The 17,862-nt window shown below is 42.7% G+C and overlaps 3 protein-coding genes and 1 pseudogene across 8 annotated transcripts in view; 2 read left to right on the top strand and 2 right to left on the bottom strand.

The window, feature by feature from the left end:
• Positions 1-17,862, top strand: part of IPP (intracisternal A particle-promoted polypeptide) — a 189,008-nt gene that overhangs the window by 67,540 nt on the left and 103,606 nt on the right. The window lies entirely within an intron of this gene.
• Positions 1-17,862, top strand: part of GPBP1L1 (GC-rich promoter binding protein 1 like 1) — a 56,276-nt gene that overhangs the window by 13,241 nt on the left and 25,173 nt on the right. For 4 of the 5 annotated variants that reach the window (XM_053575310.1, XM_053575312.1, XM_053575309.1 and 1 more), the window contains 2 exons: positions 12,841-13,864; positions 14,815-14,930. In XM_053575310.1, the coding sequence (XP_053431285.1) occupies positions 14,871-14,930 (60 nt within the window). In that variant the 5' untranslated portion in view covers positions 12,841-13,864; positions 14,815-14,870. Of the gene's footprint in view, positions 1-2,249; positions 2,298-12,840; positions 13,865-14,814; positions 14,931-17,862 lie in introns of those variants that run through there. The other variant, XM_053575313.1, reaches the window with a different exon arrangement.
• LOC128574596 (thymosin beta-15A-like) lies at positions 3,945-4,066 on the bottom strand (annotated as a pseudogene).
• Positions 5,890-6,404, bottom strand: LOC128574592 (40S ribosomal protein S25-like). Its single transcript, XM_053575333.1, has one exon. It carries the CDS (start codon positions 6,304-6,306, stop codon positions 5,932-5,934), a length of 375 nt encoding a protein of 124 aa, XP_053431308.1. The 5' UTR covers positions 6,307-6,404; the 3' UTR covers positions 5,890-5,931.

Genomic DNA, 17,862 nt, shown 5'->3' with positions numbered 1-17,862 from the left:
TTTTAGAACAGTTTATCATAACTCCAAAGAGAATCTCTATGACCATATGCAGTTACCTCCTCTGCCCCTATACCTTTCTAGCTCTACCCAGCCACTAATGTAATTTACTTGGATTCGACTGTCTTGATATTTTGTCTAAATAGAATATAATATGTGATCTTTTGTATCTGCCTTCTTTCATGTAGTATAATATTTTCAAGGTTCATTCCTGTTGTGGTATGAATAAGTATTTTGTTGTTGTTGTTGTTGTTGTCATTATTGTTTTAGCCGGCCTGGGCTGGGTTCAAACCCACCAGCCTTGGTGTATGTGGCTGGTAACCTACCCACTGAGCTACAGGCACATCCCTGAATAAGTATTTCTTGTGGTGATGTATGATTAGAATTGGTGGGTTATAGAGGTTTCACCTCTTACTTCAATTTGTTTTTGACAAACTATTTTCCAAAGTGATTGGGTACTGGTATACATTTCCACCAGCCATATGTAAGAAGTCTTTGTTCATTCTTCATCTTAACACTTTTCAGTGTCCTGTGGGTTTTTTTCTTTGTTTGTTTTGCTTTATTTGTTTACAGTTTGGTAACTGTACAAACTATTACAGTTTGTAATAGTATCTCATGATTTGATTACTTTAGAAGTATGAATTAGTGAATAATTCAAGGTAAGTTTTTTTTTGTAGAGACAGAGTCTCACTTTATGGCCCTCGGTAGAGTGCCGTGGCCTCACACAGCTCACAGCAACCTCCAACTCCTGGGCTTAAGCAATTCTCTTGCCTCAGCCTCCCAAGTAGCTGGGACTACAGGTGCCTTCCACAATGCCCGGCTATTTTTTGGTTTCAGTTCAGCCGGGGCCGGGTTTGAACCCGCCTCGGTATATGGGGCCGGCGCCTTACCAACTGAGCCACAGGCGCCACCCTCAAGGTAAGTTTTATGTTGTGCTTTATTTCCCATGAATTCTCTCAGGCACCTCTTACGGGTAGGGTAATATATTAAATATCCAGAATTACTTTTGGCAGAAATACCATTGCCATTGACTTTGTAGTAAAAAAAGAATTGTCTTTTTTTTTTTTTTTTTTGAGACATAGTCTTACTCTGTTGCTCTGGTGCCTTGGCATCATAGCTCATAGCAACCTTCGAAACTTTTGGGCTTGAGCAATCCTCTTGCCTCAGCCCCCGGAGTAGCTGAAAGTACAGGCATGCGCCAGCACACTTGGCTAATTTTTCTGTTTTCATTGGAGACGGGGTCTTTGCTCAGTCTTGTTTTCAACTCCTGAGCTCAAGGAATCCACTACACCAGGTTTTTTTATTTTATTTTGTTGTTGTTGTTTGTTTTTTTTTTTTTTTGAGACAATCTGAAGCTGTTGCCCTGGGTGGAGTACTGTGGCAGCTCATAGCAACCTCAAACTCTTGGGCTCAAGCGATACTCTCTGGCCTTGGTTTTTCTATTTTTAGTAGAGACAGTCTTGCTTTCCTTCAGGCTGGTCTCCAACTAGTGAGTTCAAGCAGTGCACCCAACTCGGTCTCCCAGATTACAGGCATGAGCCAACCTGCCAGACCCTTTCAGAAATTCTTTTTTTTTTTTTTTTGAGACAGAGCCTCAAGCTGTCGCCCTGGGTAGAGTGCTATAGCATCACAGCTCACAGCAACCTCCAACTCCTGTGCTCAAGTGAGTCTCCTGCCGCCTCCTCCCAAGTAGCTGGGACTACAGGCACCTGCTACAACACCCGGCTATTTTTGGGTTGCAGCCATTGTTGTTGGTGGGCCAGGGCTGAATTGGAACCTGCCAGCTCAAGTATATGTGGCTGGCGCCTTAGCCGCTTGAGCCACAGGTGCAAGCCCCTTTCAGAAATTCTTAAATAGAATTCTTATCTCTTTTGAGTTAAAAAGGGTAGTAGTAAGGTAGAAAATGACTTTGGGCTGTTTCCTGCATTTAAAAAAAAAAAAAAACAAGAAAGCAAAGTTGGGCAAAGTGGCTCATGCCTGTAATCTTAGGACTCTGGGAATATATATATATATATATATATATATATATATATATATATATATATATATTTTTTTTTTTGCAGTTTTTGGCTGGGGCTGGGTTTGAACCCACCACCTCTGGCATATGGGGTCTGTGCCCTATTCCTTTGAGCCACAGGCACTGCCTGAAGCTTTTTTTTTTTTTTTAACATTTTTTACTTCTTTCTCTTTTTTTGTTGCCCAGGGTAGAGTCAGTGGCGTCATCAAAGCTCACTGCAAACTGAAACTCCATGGCTCAAGCAATCCTTCTGTCTCAGTCTCCTGAGAAGCTGGGACTGTAGGTACGTGTCACCATACCCAGCTAATTCTATTTTTTGTGGAGATTGAGTCTTACTCCTACTCAGACTGGTCTTGAACTCCTGGCCTCAAGCCATCCTCCCACTGCAGCCTTCCAAAGTGCTAGGATTATAGGCATGAACCATTGTGCCTGCCCTAGAACAGGCATTTTATAAAAGGAAAACACGAAGACCAGAAATAGATTAAAAGATGGAAATGAAGACCACAGTAGGTGGCCATTTTATACCCACCAGCAGACCAAAGAATAACCCCAGTCTGGCAATATGCAGTTTGGTTGAGGTGTGGAACAGATGGAACACTTAAAATACTGCTGCTGATAGTGTAAACTGGTTACACCTGGTTGGAAACAGTATGGCATTACCTAGTGAAGTTGAAGATGCAGTACCCTGTTAGTTGTGAGTCCTTTCAATTATTTATAGATTCGTATTCAGCAAATATTTGCTATCTGAGGCTAGATAGTGTTCTGTGTGCTTGAGATCAGTGCGAAACAGCTAAAGATAGGTGACTAGTACTACGGGAAAACATTACTTACTAGAAGAAAAAGTTCAATATTGGGCCAACTTACAGATTTTTACTTTTGTGGATGTAAGGTTATACCAATGTAAGGTTATACCAATGTTATATACTATCTGTTGTTATCAGTGCCACTCAATTCTTTGAATTCTATTAGAGTTATTTACCAAAATCTCCTCACAATCCATCATCAAAATTTATTTTTAATGATTTTTTAGCTGAGAAATAGGGGGTTATGTCCTTTTCTATTCAATGACTATACAACTTGTAAACTATCTGTTTTATGAAATGATTTGTTGGTCGTTAACTCTAAATTTCTAAGGAGTATACACAAAAGCCTTTACCAAAGACGATTTTTCAAATGACTAGATCATATCTATATTTTACTTAAAGGCATTTTGTTTATGGAGCCAAAATTAAACAAAATTGGTCAAAAGTTGGACACTGTATTTTTAGATTTTTCCATGAGCTATTAAAAGCATAATCTCTGTATTGGAGGCAAGCCTAAAAGGTATATAGAGAAAGAGTATACTTTAAAATTATTTTAGGTATTAGAGACAAAGAATAGAAATTTCACGATTGAAGATGTGCTTCAAATTATGTTTTGTTTTTGTTTTTTTGCACGTCACATTCATATTTTATTGCTACATTAAAAATGAAAATAAATTATAAGAAGCTGCAAAAGCATGAAATCTCATGAAGATTATGAAGCAATGGAGGCACCCATTGTAGAAGGTTAAAATTGACTCATCTATGCAAGAGGGACTTTACCTAACAATTGCAATCAGTGTAACCTGGCTTATTGTACCCTCAATGAATCCCCAACAAAAAAAAAAAAAAAAAAAAAAATTTGGCTCATCTAGTAGGAGGTGTAAGAACTGCACACACTAAGCTCATCAATGGTGAGACTGACAGCATCTGCCACCTGGAATTTATGTACCAGTTTTAAAATGAACTTAAGGGGACATTGGTTACCCATAACTTATTAGCCAAGAAGTATAGGTAAGAAGACATCACAAGAAGCCTAAAATCTCTAAACACACAAGTTTACAAAAAATAAGCCTAAAACCAAGGCTCTCAGGCAATGTTGAAATTTTTCTTGAGAAAAGATCTACATTTTATGATTTGTGGACAGCCTCTTTCTCCTGCTGAATAGTTTCTTGAGAAGGGAGAGTATTTTTTTCTTCAGTTTTGACTTGTCAAACTTCTCCACTTCCTACAAGTCTGGCTTATTACTCATCTTGACTTAGAGAAAGACTTAACGCTTGAAGATTCGCGAAATACCGAGCACCTCCATGAGCCTTCCACTTGCTCTGGACCGCTTCGTTTTTGAGACAAGAGTCTCACTTTGTCACCCCCAGTAGAGTGATATGATGTCATAGCTCATAGCAACCTCAAACTCTTGGGCTCAAGTGATCCTCTTGCCTCAGCCTTCCAAGTAGCTGGGACTAGTTGCCCACCACAATACCCAGTTATTATAAGGTCTCTCTCTGGCTCAGACCAGGCTGGTCTCAAACCTGTGAGTTCGGGTAGTCCACCTGCCTCAGCCTCCCAGAGTGCTAGGTTTGCAGGCATGAGCTACCTGAGGGACCCCTCATTCCTTTTTATAGCTGAATAATAGTCTGTTATATGGATATAAAGTATTTTGTTTAGCCATTAATCTGTTGATGAACATTTGAATCCTTAACCATGTGCAAAAATGTGAAATGGTGATGTGTGTCAATTGGAAAACTTGAATGTGCTTAGTGGTGCTTGAAAAGGGGAAATTGTTCAAGGGCGGTGCCTCGGTGCCTGTAGCTCAAAGGGGTAGGATGCGGGTCCCATATGCCGGAGGTGGTGGGTTCAAAACCAGCCCTGGCCAAAAACTGGAAGAAAAAAAAAAAAAAAGAAGACAAGAAAAGGGGAAATTGTTTATGATAAAAATTGAGACATTTTTCCTGTTTCATACCACAGTAGGTGATTTATCTCCCTGCCTTCAACTTCAGGTTCTCTGTGGTTTCAACCAGCATTCTTTTTTTTTTTTTTTTTTGGCTGGGGCTGGGTTAGAACCCACCACCTCCGGCATATGGGACCAGCGCCCTACTCCTTGAGCCACAAGCGCCGCCCTCAACCAGAATTCTTTTTTTTTTTTTTTTGTAGAGACAGAGTCTCACTGTACCGTCCTCGGGTAGAGTGCCGTGGCGTCACACGGCTCACAGCAACCTCTAACTCTTGGGCTTACGCGATTCTCTTGCCTCAGCCTCCCGAGCAGCTGGGACTACAGGCGCCCGCCACAACGCCCGGCTATTTTTTGTTGCAGTTTGGCTGGGGCTGGGTTTGAACCCGCCACCCTCGGCATATGGGGCCGGCGCCCTACTCACTGAGCCACAGGCGCCGCCCTCAACCAGCATTCTTAAGGCATAAAGTATGCAACAAACAATTACATCTTTTCCATAAGGAAGCTTGATTTGATTGATACTTTTCTGGAAGAACTTATTTAATTTTTTTATTGAGACAGGAGTCTCACTTTGTCACCCTAGGTAGAGTGCTGTGGAGTCACAGCTCACAACAACTTCAAACTCTTAGATTCAAGTGATTCTCTTGCCTCTGCCTCCCAAGTAGCTGGGACTACAGGTGCCCACCGCAATACCCGGCTACTTTTTTTTTTTTTTTTTTTTGAGACAGCCTCAACCTGTCACCCTGGGTAGAGTGCTGTGGCATCACAGCTCACAGCAACCTCCAACTCTTGGGCTCAAGCCATTCTCCTGCCTCCACCTCCCAAGTAGCTGGGATTAGAGGTGCCTGCCACAGTGCCCGGCTATTTTTTTGGTTGCGTCCATCATTGTTTAGCGGGCCTGGGCTGGATTTGAACCCACCAGCTCGTTGTATGTAGCTGGCACCTTAGCCGCTTGAGCCACAGGCACTGAGCCCCAGCTACCTTTTTGTTTGTTTAGTGGGTCTGGGCTTGAATCCAGTTCAAACCCACCAGCCCCAGAGCATGTGGCCGGCACCCTAACCACTGAGCTGCGGGCATCCTCTGGAAGAACTTATTTTAAGGACAGTATCATCTTTTTTTTGGTTCAATAATGTTTTATTTTACCAAATATATGGTTGGTTGGACCCTGTTCATGCATCTTCACCAGCAGCTGGGGCATCTCCACCCTTGGTCTTTCTGGTGTAAATTACTTGAGCTCTGTGCTTTGAAACCAGTTTGATAAGGCCTTTACTAAGGAGCTCCTGAAAGGCTGCCCTGGCCAGGGAACCTTGAATCTTCAGTCTCTCAGAGACCACAGCTGGAGTGGTAAGCTTATAGTTGGAAACTTCCTTGCAGAGTTTGTCATACGTACCTTTGTCAAACAAGACTAGGTTGTTGAGCTTGTCCCAAACTTTGCCTTTGGACCACTTCTTTTTGGGCTTGCCTCCAGATTTGTTCACTGGGTCTTTGTCTTTCTTGGCCGACTTTCCGGCATCTTTCTTCTTCTTCTTGTCCTTGGGCGGCATTGCGAAGCTAGGAGAGGAGCTGCCACTACCGCAACCTGGCTAAGATGTCGGACAAAAAAAAAAGCAGGACAGTATCATCTTACATGTATTACCAGGAGTTATAGGTATAGGCCTATGTAAAAACAACTTTGAATTCTACTAAAGAAATGATATTTATTCCCTGTATCAGTGAATGATAGAATCATCATCTTATTTTGCATGCTGGAGCTGGCTTCTTTTAATTTTTTTTTAAAGACAGAGTCTCACTGTCGCCCTCATAGAGTGTCCTGGTATCATAGGTCACAGCAACCTCCAGATCTTGGGCTTGGGTGATTCTCTTGCCTTAGCTTCCCAAGTAGCTGGGCTACAGGTGCCCGCCACAATGCCCAGCTATTTTTTTTTTTAAATTAAATCATAGCTGTGTACATTAATGCAATCATGAGGTACAGTGTGCTGGTTTTATATACAATTTGAAATACTTTCTTTTTTTTTTTTTTTTTTGCCGGGGCTGGGTTTGAACCCACCACCTCCGGTATATGGGGCCAGTGCCCTACTCTTTGAGCCACAGGAGTTATCCTTTGAAATACTTCCATCAAACTGGTTAACATAGCCTTCATGGCATGCCCAGCTATTTTTTTTTGTTGCAGTTTGGCCAGGGTCAGGTTTGAGCCTGCCACCCTCAGTATATGGGGCTGGTGCTATTCACTGAGCCACAGGCACCACCCAATTTGTTTTATTAAAAGCTTGTCTTGGGGCCTGTGGCTCAAAGGAGTAGGGTACCGGCCCCATAAGCCGGAGGTGGTGGGTTCAAACCCAGTCCCAGCCAAAAACTGCAAAAAAAAAAAAAAAAAAAGAAGCTTGGTCTTCACCAGAATATGTCTTGCAGTCAGTTCTGTTAAAAAAAAAAACTGGGCCACAGAACCAATATCAAGACCTCCTCCCTAATTATTCTTTTCGGTGTGCTGGCTGTGAACTCCAGGCCTCACCCAATGTGGGAAACAGCCCTGTCCCAATTTATAACATGCCACCCACTTGCTGACCAAGAAAGGAAACTATGGGTAGAGATTCCTCTTCTTTTCTTCACCTGGAACTCCATTTAGAGGGAGGGTTTTGTTTTTGTTTTTTAGAGACAGTCTCACTTTATCGCCTTCAGTAGAGTGCTGTGGTGTCAAACAACTCACAGCAGCCTCCAACTCCTGGGCTTAGACAATTCTCTTGCCTCAGCCTCTCCAGTAGCTGGGACTACAGGCGCCCGCCACAACACCCAGCTATTTTTTTATTGCAATTTGGCCAGGGCCGGGTTTGAACCGGCCACCCTCGGTATATGGGACTGGCATCCTACTCACTGAGCTACAGGTGCCGCCCTTGTTTTTTTGTTTTTTGTTTTTGTTTTGTTTTGTTTTTTGAGACAGAGCCTCAAGCTGTTGCCCTGTGTAGAGTGCTGTAACATCATAGCTCACAGAAACCTCCCAACTTCTGGGCTCAAGCAATTCTCCTGCCTTCGCCTCCCAAGTAGCTGGGACTATAGGTGACTGCCACAATGCCCGGCTATTTTTTGGTTGCAGCCATCATTGTTGTTTGGTGGCCTGGGCTGCATTCCATCCCGTCAGCTCAAGTGTATGTGGCTGGTGCCTTAGCTGCTTGAGCTACAGATGCCGAGCCGAATTAATCTTTTTTTTTTTTTGTAGAGACAGAGTCTCACTGTACCGCCCTCGGGTAGAGTGCCGTGGCGTCACACGGCTCACAGCAACCTCTAACTCTTGGGCTTACGCGATTCTCTTGCCTCAGCCTCCCAAGCAGCTGGGACTACAGGCACCTGCCACAACGCCCTGCTATTTTTTGTTGCAGTTTGGCCGGGGCTGGGTCCGAACCCGCCACCCTCGGCATATGGAGCCGGCGCCCTACTCACTGAGCCACAGGCGCCGCCCCCCGAATTAATCTTTTTAGAAATTATATTTTTTAGGGGTGGCGCCTGTGGCTCAGTGAGTAGGGCGCCGGCCTCATATGCCAAGGGTGGCGGGTTTGGACCCAGCCCCAGCCAAACTGCAACAGAAAAATAGCCGGGCGTTGTGGCAGGCGCCTGTAGTCCCAGCTGTTCGAGAGGCTGAGGCAAGAGAATCGCGTAAGCCCAAGAGTTAGAGGTTGCTGTGAGCTGTGTGACGCCATGGCACTCTACCGAGGGCGGTACAGTGAGACTCTGTCTCTACAAAAAAAAAAAAAAAAAGAAAAGAAATTATATTTTTTAGGCTTCTAGCCTGTAGCTCAGTGAGTGGGGTGCCAGCCACATACACTGAGGCTGACGGGTTCGAGCCTGGCCCTGTCTGCTAAACAGCAATCACAACTGCAACCAAGAAGTGGCCGAGCGTTGTGGCTGGTGCCTGTAGTCCCAACTGCTTGGGAGGCTGAGGCAAGAGAATCACTTATCCCCAAGAGTTTGAGGTTGCTGTGAGCTATGACGCTACGGTACTCTACCAAAGGTGACACAACAGGACTCTATCTCAAAAAAGAAAATAAAAATTATACTTTTTAACTATCTTTATTTTTCTGACTTTTTTTGCTTCTCTCCTTTATGTTTCTTTAGTTTTGCTTTATTGCTCTTTTCTCTTTTTTTTTTTTTTTTTGAGACAATCTCAAGCTGTTGCCCTGGGTAGAGTGCTGTGGTGTCATAGCTCACAGCAACCTAAAACTCTTGGGCTTAAGCAATTCTCTTGCTTCAGCCTCCCAAGTAGCTGAGGCTACCAGTGCCCACCACAACACTGGCTTTTTTGTTGTTGTTGCAGTTGTCATTGTTTTAGCTGGCCCAGGCTGGGTTCAAACCCGCCCACCTCGGTGAATATGGCTGGCGCTGCAGCCACTGCACTTGGCCCTCTTCTCATCTTTTTGAAAAGAATGCCTAGATTAGGCTGGGCACAGTGGCTCACTAGCACTTTAGGAGACAGAGGTGGGCAGATTGCTTGAGTTCAGGAGTTCCAGAACAGCCTGAGCAAGAGCGAGACCCCGTCTCTAAAACTAGCCCAGTATTGTGGGAGGTGCCTATAATTCCGGGTACTCAGGAGTTAAGGCAAGAGAATCACTTGAGCCCAAGATTTTGAGGTTGTTGTGAGCTGTGACACAATGCCACTATACTGACGGTGACAAAGTGAGACTGTCTCAAAAGAACAGAAAAAAAGAATGCTTAGATTAATGTGATTTCAGTATTTAAGAAAAATGTCTTTTTTTAAACTTTTTTTTTTTTGCATTTTTTTGGCCGGGGCTGGGTTTGAACCCATCACCTCCAGTATATGGGGCTGGCGCTCTACTCCCTTGAGCCACAGGTGCCGCTCTTAAAAAAGTTTTTTTTGTTTGTTTTTTGTTTTTTGTAGAGACAGAGTCTCACTTTACTGCCCTCGGTAGAGTGCCGTGGCGTCACACGGCTCACAGCAACCTCCAGCTCTTGGGCTTATGTGATTCTCCTGCCTTAGCCTCCCGAGCAGCTGGGACTACAGGCGCCCGCCACAACGCCCGGCTATTTAAAAAAAGTTTTTAAAGCTCATTTTCCATTACATACTGATCTAGCTTGTTTACCCAGTGTTGTCATTCTAAGTTATATGAAATTTTTGTCATTTTTGCCCTCTTTTTTTTCCATAGCAAGAAATGAACCTCCCTGTTTTCCTCAGTATTCGTTACTTTTTCATTGATTCTCAGTATTTAACCTACTTCAGTTACTACTTCCTCCCTTACCTTGATTCCCTCCTTACCTAGGTTACAGCATCTGTGTGCTGTGCAAGACACCTTTCTGCATGGAAGCGCTCAATCTATGTGGCCGGATCCCTCTGACAGGATGCCCTCCTGAATCCACTCAGGTTCCCACAGTGTGCATTAAGATGCCCTTCCTACTCGTGCACTCTCCTTGTGCAACTAAAGAGGTGTCAAGGGGCTCTGACACCCTGCACTGTGCTACTCCCCCCCACACACAAACAAATACACATTTCCCCATTTGCTACCCATCGTGGATACCCTTCACATCCTAGTTAGGCAGAATACCCTGCTCTACGCATGTGCAGATCCCCTCTTTGCTGCCTATAGCATCTTAACCTTGCTTATCCTCACTTAATAATGATTTTCAAACAGAATTTCTTTTCTTTCTTTTTTTTTTTTCTATTACAGTTTGGCCAGGGCCATGTTCAAACCCGCAACCCTTGGTATATGGGGCCAGTGCCCTACTCACTGAGCCACGGGCTCCGTCCTCAAACATAATTTCTTTTTCAGGGAGGAGAGAGGGATAGAATGAGAACTGTAAGAGAAAATCCTTTTCTAATTTGAATACAGTATGGTTAGAGAACATAGAATGTTTTATTCTTTGGAACTAATTGAGGCTTTTTGTAACTAGTATATGGTAAATTTTTATGACTATTCCACGTGTGATCAGAGAATACATGTATTTCACCTTATAAATTACATTTTTCAGATCTTTTTTCTTTCAGATCTTTTACTTTTTAACATTCCTTCTTAGCATTTTACATCCTCGTTCTGTTAATATTGTTAATTATTATAAGTATATAAAAGTATAGATAATGGAATAGTCTTGTACTGTCACTCAACTTGAGAAATAATGCATCACAGATACAATTGAAGTCGTCTGGAACTGCTTTTTAATTCCACAGAGATATTTACTATCCTGAATTTGGTATTTCTTATTCCCATGCACTCAAAACAGTAGAGCAAGGCTGCTGAGTTGAATATATGAGCAATATCCTCTAAAATAAAATTTACATGTGTAGACAAGAATTGTCCACAGATGCAAAAATTCTTTTGTTATCAAAAAGCTTCTAAGCAAGAGTGAGACCCTGTCTCTACTAAAAATAGAAATAAATTAGCCAGACATTGTAGCCTGTAGTTCCAGCTACTTGGGATGTTGTAGCAGGAAGGTCACCTGAACCCAGGAGTTTGGGGTTGCTGTGAGCTGGGTTGATGCCATGGCACTTAAACTTGGGACAACAGAGTGAGACTCTGCCTCCAAAAAAAAAAAGAAAATGCTTTCTAGTCCCTGGAACAATGTTGAGGATTTGCCAAGGAAATTTTTGTTTCAGAGTATATCAAGTTAGAATATAAAAGCTTTTAATCTCTAAGTTGAGAGCTACGGATGTAAAATTATGTACCATGTAAACACTGTAAGAACACTGTGACAGGTCACTTGTTTGGTTTGTTTTTTGTTTTGGAGGCAGAGGCTCACTCTGTTGCCCAGGCTAGAGTGTCATGGCATCAGCCTAGCTCACAGCAACCTCAAACTCCTGGACTCAAGTGATACTCTTGCGTCAGCTTCCCAAGAAGCTGAGACTACAAGTGTCTGATACCACACCCAGCTAATTTTTCTACTTTTAGTAGAGACAAGGTCTTACTCTTGCTCAGGCTCGTCTCAAACTCCTGAGTTAGGCGATGCATCTGCCTCTGCCTCTCAGAGTTCTAGGATTACAGGGCTGACCCACTGAGCCTGGCTCAGTATCTTATTTTAAGGATCCTGGCTGTGGATAGTACTGAATAATTAGGTAGTTAATGATGATTATAGTAACATACCAGGAAGCTGTATGGCAAGCTGTTGTGTTCATGAGAGAAAAATCTAGACCTAAAAAACCCATTAATTTACATGTCTGAATACCGTACGTAGTACCGTATGTACTAATTGGAGAAATAGTTAAATTAAAAAAGCAAACTTCAGGCTTGGCACCTATAGCTCAGCAGCTAGGGCACCAGCCACATACACTGGAGCTGGCGGGTTCGAATCCTGCCTGGGCCTACCAAACAACAATGACAACTGCAATCAAAAGGTAACCAGGCATTGTGGAGGGCGCCTGTAGTCCAGCTACTTGGGAGGCTGAGGCAAGAGAATCACTTGAGCCCAAGAGTTTGAGGTTGCTGTGAGCTGTGACGTAACAGCACTTTACCCCGGGCACCCGCTTGAGACTGTGTCTAAAAAAAAAGCAAACTTCAATATTAGTTTCTGATATTTTCTTTTTCTTTTTTTAAGTCGGAGTCTCACTACTTGCCCTCAGTAGAGTGCTGTGGTGTCACAGCTCACAGCAATCTCAAACACTTGGGCTTTAGCGATTCTCTTGCCTCGGCCTCCCAAGTAACTGGGACTACAGGTGCCCACCACAATGGCCAGCTATTTTTTGGTTGTAGTTGTCATTGTTGTTTGACAGGCCCGGGCTGTATCTGCCAGCTTCGGTATATGTGGCTGGCGCCCTCGCCGATGAGCCTAGTCTCTGATTTTTTTTTTTTTTTTAAACATACTCTATTAAAGTGATTTTTCTGAAATCCTTAGGAGATTTATTGTTACAGGTGGTGATACATTAAATTAGTGTCTAAATTGGACTTTAGATACTAATCTCAGTTATTTTGTTGCAGGTGGTAATACATTGAATTAGTATCTAAATTGGACTTAAAGGTTTTGATGCTGAGTACATTGATTTGATTGATCATTTGACTGTGCCTCATTTTAGCAGTTATATTTGACAACAATTTTTGTTTCTTGTGATTGATTCATGGTTTTATTTGTTTTTCTGTTTTCATTTACAGAGTCATAGACCTGGCATTTTAAATGATTGAGTGAAGATGGAAATGGATTCAAATTATACATGACTTCTCTATCAAAGCAATAGAAGATTCTTTACATCACCTTACAGTAGCTCAATTCAGTTTTGGGAAAGAGCAGAACAAGTGAAATACAGAAAATTGAAGAGAAGAAAACCTCATTTTGGAACTGTCTTTCTCCTTGACTACTGCTTACTCACTGTCTTTCTCCTTATTTTACCTTTGCTCTGAATTTATAAATAAAGACCAAAGCAATAGAATATACCTTTAGGAGCTTTATACCAAGAAATTTGCCTTGAAAGCTGCTATTCCATGGTGGGAAAAGTATAACAAGTTCTTATCTGATTTTTTTCCTTTTCAGACGGTATTTCTAATCTCCTTAGATTTTGTAGGAGAAGACAAATATAAATACATATCTGCACATTATTTTTAGCAGTTGTGTGCGTAAGAATAATGAGATTTATATTTTAAGGGCTTTGTCATGTGGATGTTTTACCACTGAAGTTGATTCCTCAGAGTATCTTTTATAGTAGGACTTTAATATTGTTGATCTATTACCTTGATGACATTAGTTGCCCACACTTGAGCCCATCTGTCTTTCTAGCTATGACTTGGTTATGAGCAGTGTTTGGACTCACTGTGCAAATGTCCATGTATCACCTAATTAAGCATCATCATAGTGCCAAACTGAAGGAAGTTGAATGAGGTGAACGTAGACATAGCTCTTTCCCCTTCCCCCTTTTTTAAATGTAACAAATACTTTTTATGTTCCCCTTCCCCTTTCCCCCTTCCCCTTTCCCCCTTTTGGAAACGTGTTAGTAGTTTAAGACCAGCAATTGAGGGACTGAGAAAGTGAACCACACAGAAGCTGGCTTCTTTGTGTTTCATCTCAAGCTGTGCTGCTGGTTAGGTTACTTTAAGCACACGTTTAACAAGGAAACCTCGCGGAAAATCCAGCTGGCAGACTCAAGGAGTTCAGGAAACAGGACCACAGAGGTTATACTCTGGGGTAAATATTTTCCATATGTCTAACTTTCAAAGGAAACTCTATGTATATGTGTCGTAAGAAATACACTTGGTTTCTGATGTATTTAATTTTGGAAAATATCAATGGGTGGTTTGAAGGTATCCGTAGATCTCAGGAAAACTGAGATATAATTGTTATTTGAAGAAAGTAATGTGGGCTCGGCGCCTGTGGCTCAAGCAGCTACAGCCACATACACCTGAGCTCGGGTTTGGATCCAACCTGGGCCTGCTAAACAACAATCATGGCTGCAACCAAAAAATAGCCAAGTGTTGTGGCGTGTGCCTGTAGTCCCAGCTACTTGGGAAGTGGAGGCAGGTGAATTCCTTGAGCCCAGGAGTTGGAGGTTGCTGTGAGCTGTGATGCCACGGCACTCTACCCAGGGTGACAGCTTAAGGCTCTGTCTCAAAAAAAAAAAAAAGAAAGTAATGTGAGAGGTTATATTTTCTTTCTCTAGGAAGACCTTTTCTACTGCTTTTGCTAGAAGTTACCTGAGTTCTTGAAGCAGGTTAATCTCTTTTTCTAAGTATTTGTAGTTTTAAGTCAGTGACTGTTCTTCAAGTTCTTATAATGTAACTTAAGACTCATTAACTTCCTTCGTAAAACCTTCCAGACTCATGTTACATTTTTCTGTTTGTGTTTGTCGTGGTCATGTATTCACAGACTATTGCTATTGTTTAGAACTTCTCTGAGATATGGAGAGTGGTAAGTCGTCTATAGAGAGGCTCAGAGGCAGGTCTTTCTGTAAAGAGGGATTTTAGGGTAATCACAGATTCTTTTTTTTGGCTGGGGCTGGGATTGAACCTGCCACCCCTGGTATATGGGGCCAGCGCCCTACTCCTTGAGCCATAGGCGCCGCCCCCAATCACAGATTCTTTTACACATTAATATCAAATTCTTGCAGGCTGGAGTAATTTTAGTTTTCCTATTTTCAGATCCTGGACATGAGGTTGGATGCCTCACCTTATTGAAAAAGAGACACTGGACCTAAATGGCGCAGCATGATTTTGTTCCTGCTTGGCTAAATTTCTCAACACCACAGTCAACTAAGGTACTATTCTCTATTCTTACCCAAATACCAGTTTTTTCATCCCCAGTTGGTCTGTTTTATAGTCTGGTTTTTTAATATATTCAGCCTGACCTGATGATTTCAAAAATGTTTTCATAGATTTGGTTAGCATTCTGTTTATAGGATATAACTAATTATATAGTCCACATCAGTGTGTACTTTTTTTTTTTTTTTTTGTAGAGACAGAGTCTCACTTTATGGCCCTCGGTAGAGTGCTGTGGCCTCACACAGCTCACAGGAACCTCCAACTCCTGGGCCTAAGCGATTCTCTTGCCTCAGCCTCCCGAGTAGCTGGGAATACAGGCGCCTGCCACAACGCCCGGCTATTTTTTGGTTGCAGTTTGGCCAGGGCCGGATTTGAACCCGTCACCCTCGGTATATGGGGCCGGCGCCCTACTGACTGAGCCACAGGCGCTGCCCCAATGTGTACTTTTTTTTTTTTTAAAGATGAGTCTCACTATGTCACCCTCGGTAGAGTCCCCTGGTATCACAGCTCACAGCAACCTAAAACTCTCAAGCTTAAGAGATTCTCTTGCCTAAGCCTCCCAAGTAGCTGGGACTATAGGCACCCACCATAATACCCGGCTATTTTTTGGTTGTAGTTGTTATTTGGCAAAGGATGAATTCGAACCCGCCAGCTCTGATATATGTGGCTGGCACCCTAGCTGCTTGAGCTACAGGCACCAAGCCCAGAAAAACACTTTTAGAAGTATACAGATCTTGGCTCGGCACCTGTAACTCAAGCAGCTAAGGCGCCAGCCACATATACCAGAACTGGTGGGCTTGAATCCAGCCCGGGCCTACCAAACAACAATGACAACTACAACCAAAAAAAAAAAAAAATAGCTGGGCGTTCTGGCAGGTGCCTGTAGTCCCAGCTACTTGGGAGGCTGAGGCAAGAGAATCGCTTAAGCCCAGGAGTTGAAGGTTGCTGTGTGCTGTGATGCCACGGCACTCTACCCAGGGCTATAGCTTGAGTGAGTCTCTTGCCTCAGGCTGTGTCAAAATAAAATAAAAGTATACAGATCTTTTATATACAATGAATAATTGCTTTAGCACATGAACTAAGTAAAAAGAATTAGAAGACATTATTTCAGTGTTTTCAATAAGGCTATCATAAGAAAAGTTATATGCTTTGGGCATAAGGATAGATAGGAATGGGAAAAAAAAATTTTTTAAATAGTCCTCTATGTGTAATCAGTTGATTTTTGGCTAAAGTACCAAAGTAAGTCAGTGAGGATGTGGGTTTTTTTTTGTTTTTATGCAAATAGTTTTAGAACAACTGTGGATATCTGTATAGGTTGAGGGATTAAAGAACCTCAGCCTTTACTTAATATAATACATAATAATGAACTGGAAATGAATCATAACCTAAATTGCAAAGCTAAAACCATAAATCTTTTAGAAGAAAATATGGAAAATCTTTGTACCTCATGGAATGGGTAAAATAAAAAAAAAGACTGACATAACAGTACCAACTATTGGTAAGGATGTTGATATTCATTGGGAATTACATAAAAATGTCTATACCCGGGGCGGCGCCTGTGGCTCAGCGGGTAGGGCGCCGGTCCCATATGCCGGAGGTGGTGGGTTCAAACCCAGCCCTGGCCAAATTTAAAAAAAAAAAAAAAAAATGTCTATACCCAAACCTATAGTTTTCCTATGAAACGTATCCATTCTTTTCATGACTTTATAGACTTTGGTCTATATCATTTAAGAATACCATAGGATAGGGCGATGCCCATAGCTCAGTGGGTAGGGCGCCAGACATATACCCTGAGGCTGGCGGCTTCTTACCCAGCCCGGGGCAGCTAAAACAACGATGACAACTGCAGCAAAAAAGTAGCCGGACGTTGTGGCAGGTGCCTATACTCCAGCTACTTGGGAGTCTGAGGTAAGAGAATTGCTTGAACCCAAGAGTTTGAGGTGGCTATGAGTTGTGATGCCATGGCACTCTACCCAGGGGGACAGCTTGAGACTCTGTCTCAAAAAAAAAAAAAAAAAGAACGCCTGTGGTCCCAGCTGCTTGGGAGGCTGAAGCAGGAGAATCGCATGGGCCCAAGAGCTGGAGGTTGCTGTGAGCCGTGTGATGCCACGGCACTCTACCAAGGGCGGTAAAGTGAGACTCTTGTCTCTACCAAAAAAAAAAAAAAAAAAGAATACCATAGGATTTATTTTAATTCTTTGGAATAGAAAGGGATATTAGAGTTCATCTGTAACAGTGGTTTCTCGGGCGGCGCCTGTGGCTCAAGGAGTAGGGCGCCGGTCCCATATGCCAGAGGTGGCGGGTTCAAACCCAGCCCCGGCCAAAAAAAAAAATAATAATAATGGTTTCTCATACTACTTCCTTTTATTTGTAGTACTTCAAAGATATATATATATATTTTTAGTGCCCTGGCGTCACAGCTCACAGCAACCTCTAACGCTTGGGCTTAAGTGAGTCTCTTGCCTCAGCCTCCCAAGTAGCTGGGACTATAGGCACCCACCCCAATGCCTAGCTATTTTTTGGTTATAGCTGCCATTGTTATATTGGCAGACTGGGGCTGGGTTCACACCCGCCAGCTCCGGTGTATGTGGCTGGCGCCATAGCTGCTGAGCTACAGGCACTGAGCCCAGAGATTTATTCTTTATGATCTCTTTCAGTGTGTATAAATGAGTAAAATGGGGATGATCTCAAAATTACAGAATAATTATAGGTATTTTAAGTAATGTTATAGGTATTTTAATTAACGTTTGGAAACATTTTATACAACTAAAAACTCTGTAGGGCTGGATATGGTGGCTCATGCCTGAAATGCTAGCACTTTGAGAGGCCAAAGAGGGGGGATCACTTGAGGCCAGACTGAGCATAAGCAAGAGTCCCATCTCTACAACAAAAACAGAAAAATTAGCCAGGCTTGGTGGCACACATCTG

The sequence above is a fragment of the Nycticebus coucang genome, chromosome 22 (assembly GCF_027406575.1).
Source record: "Nycticebus coucang isolate mNycCou1 chromosome 22, mNycCou1.pri, whole genome shotgun sequence".
NCBI lineage: Eukaryota > Metazoa > Chordata > Mammalia > Primates > Lorisidae > Nycticebus > Nycticebus coucang.
The sequence above is the reverse complement of the archived record's forward strand: the minus strand, read 5'-3'. Positions and strand labels throughout refer to the sequence as shown.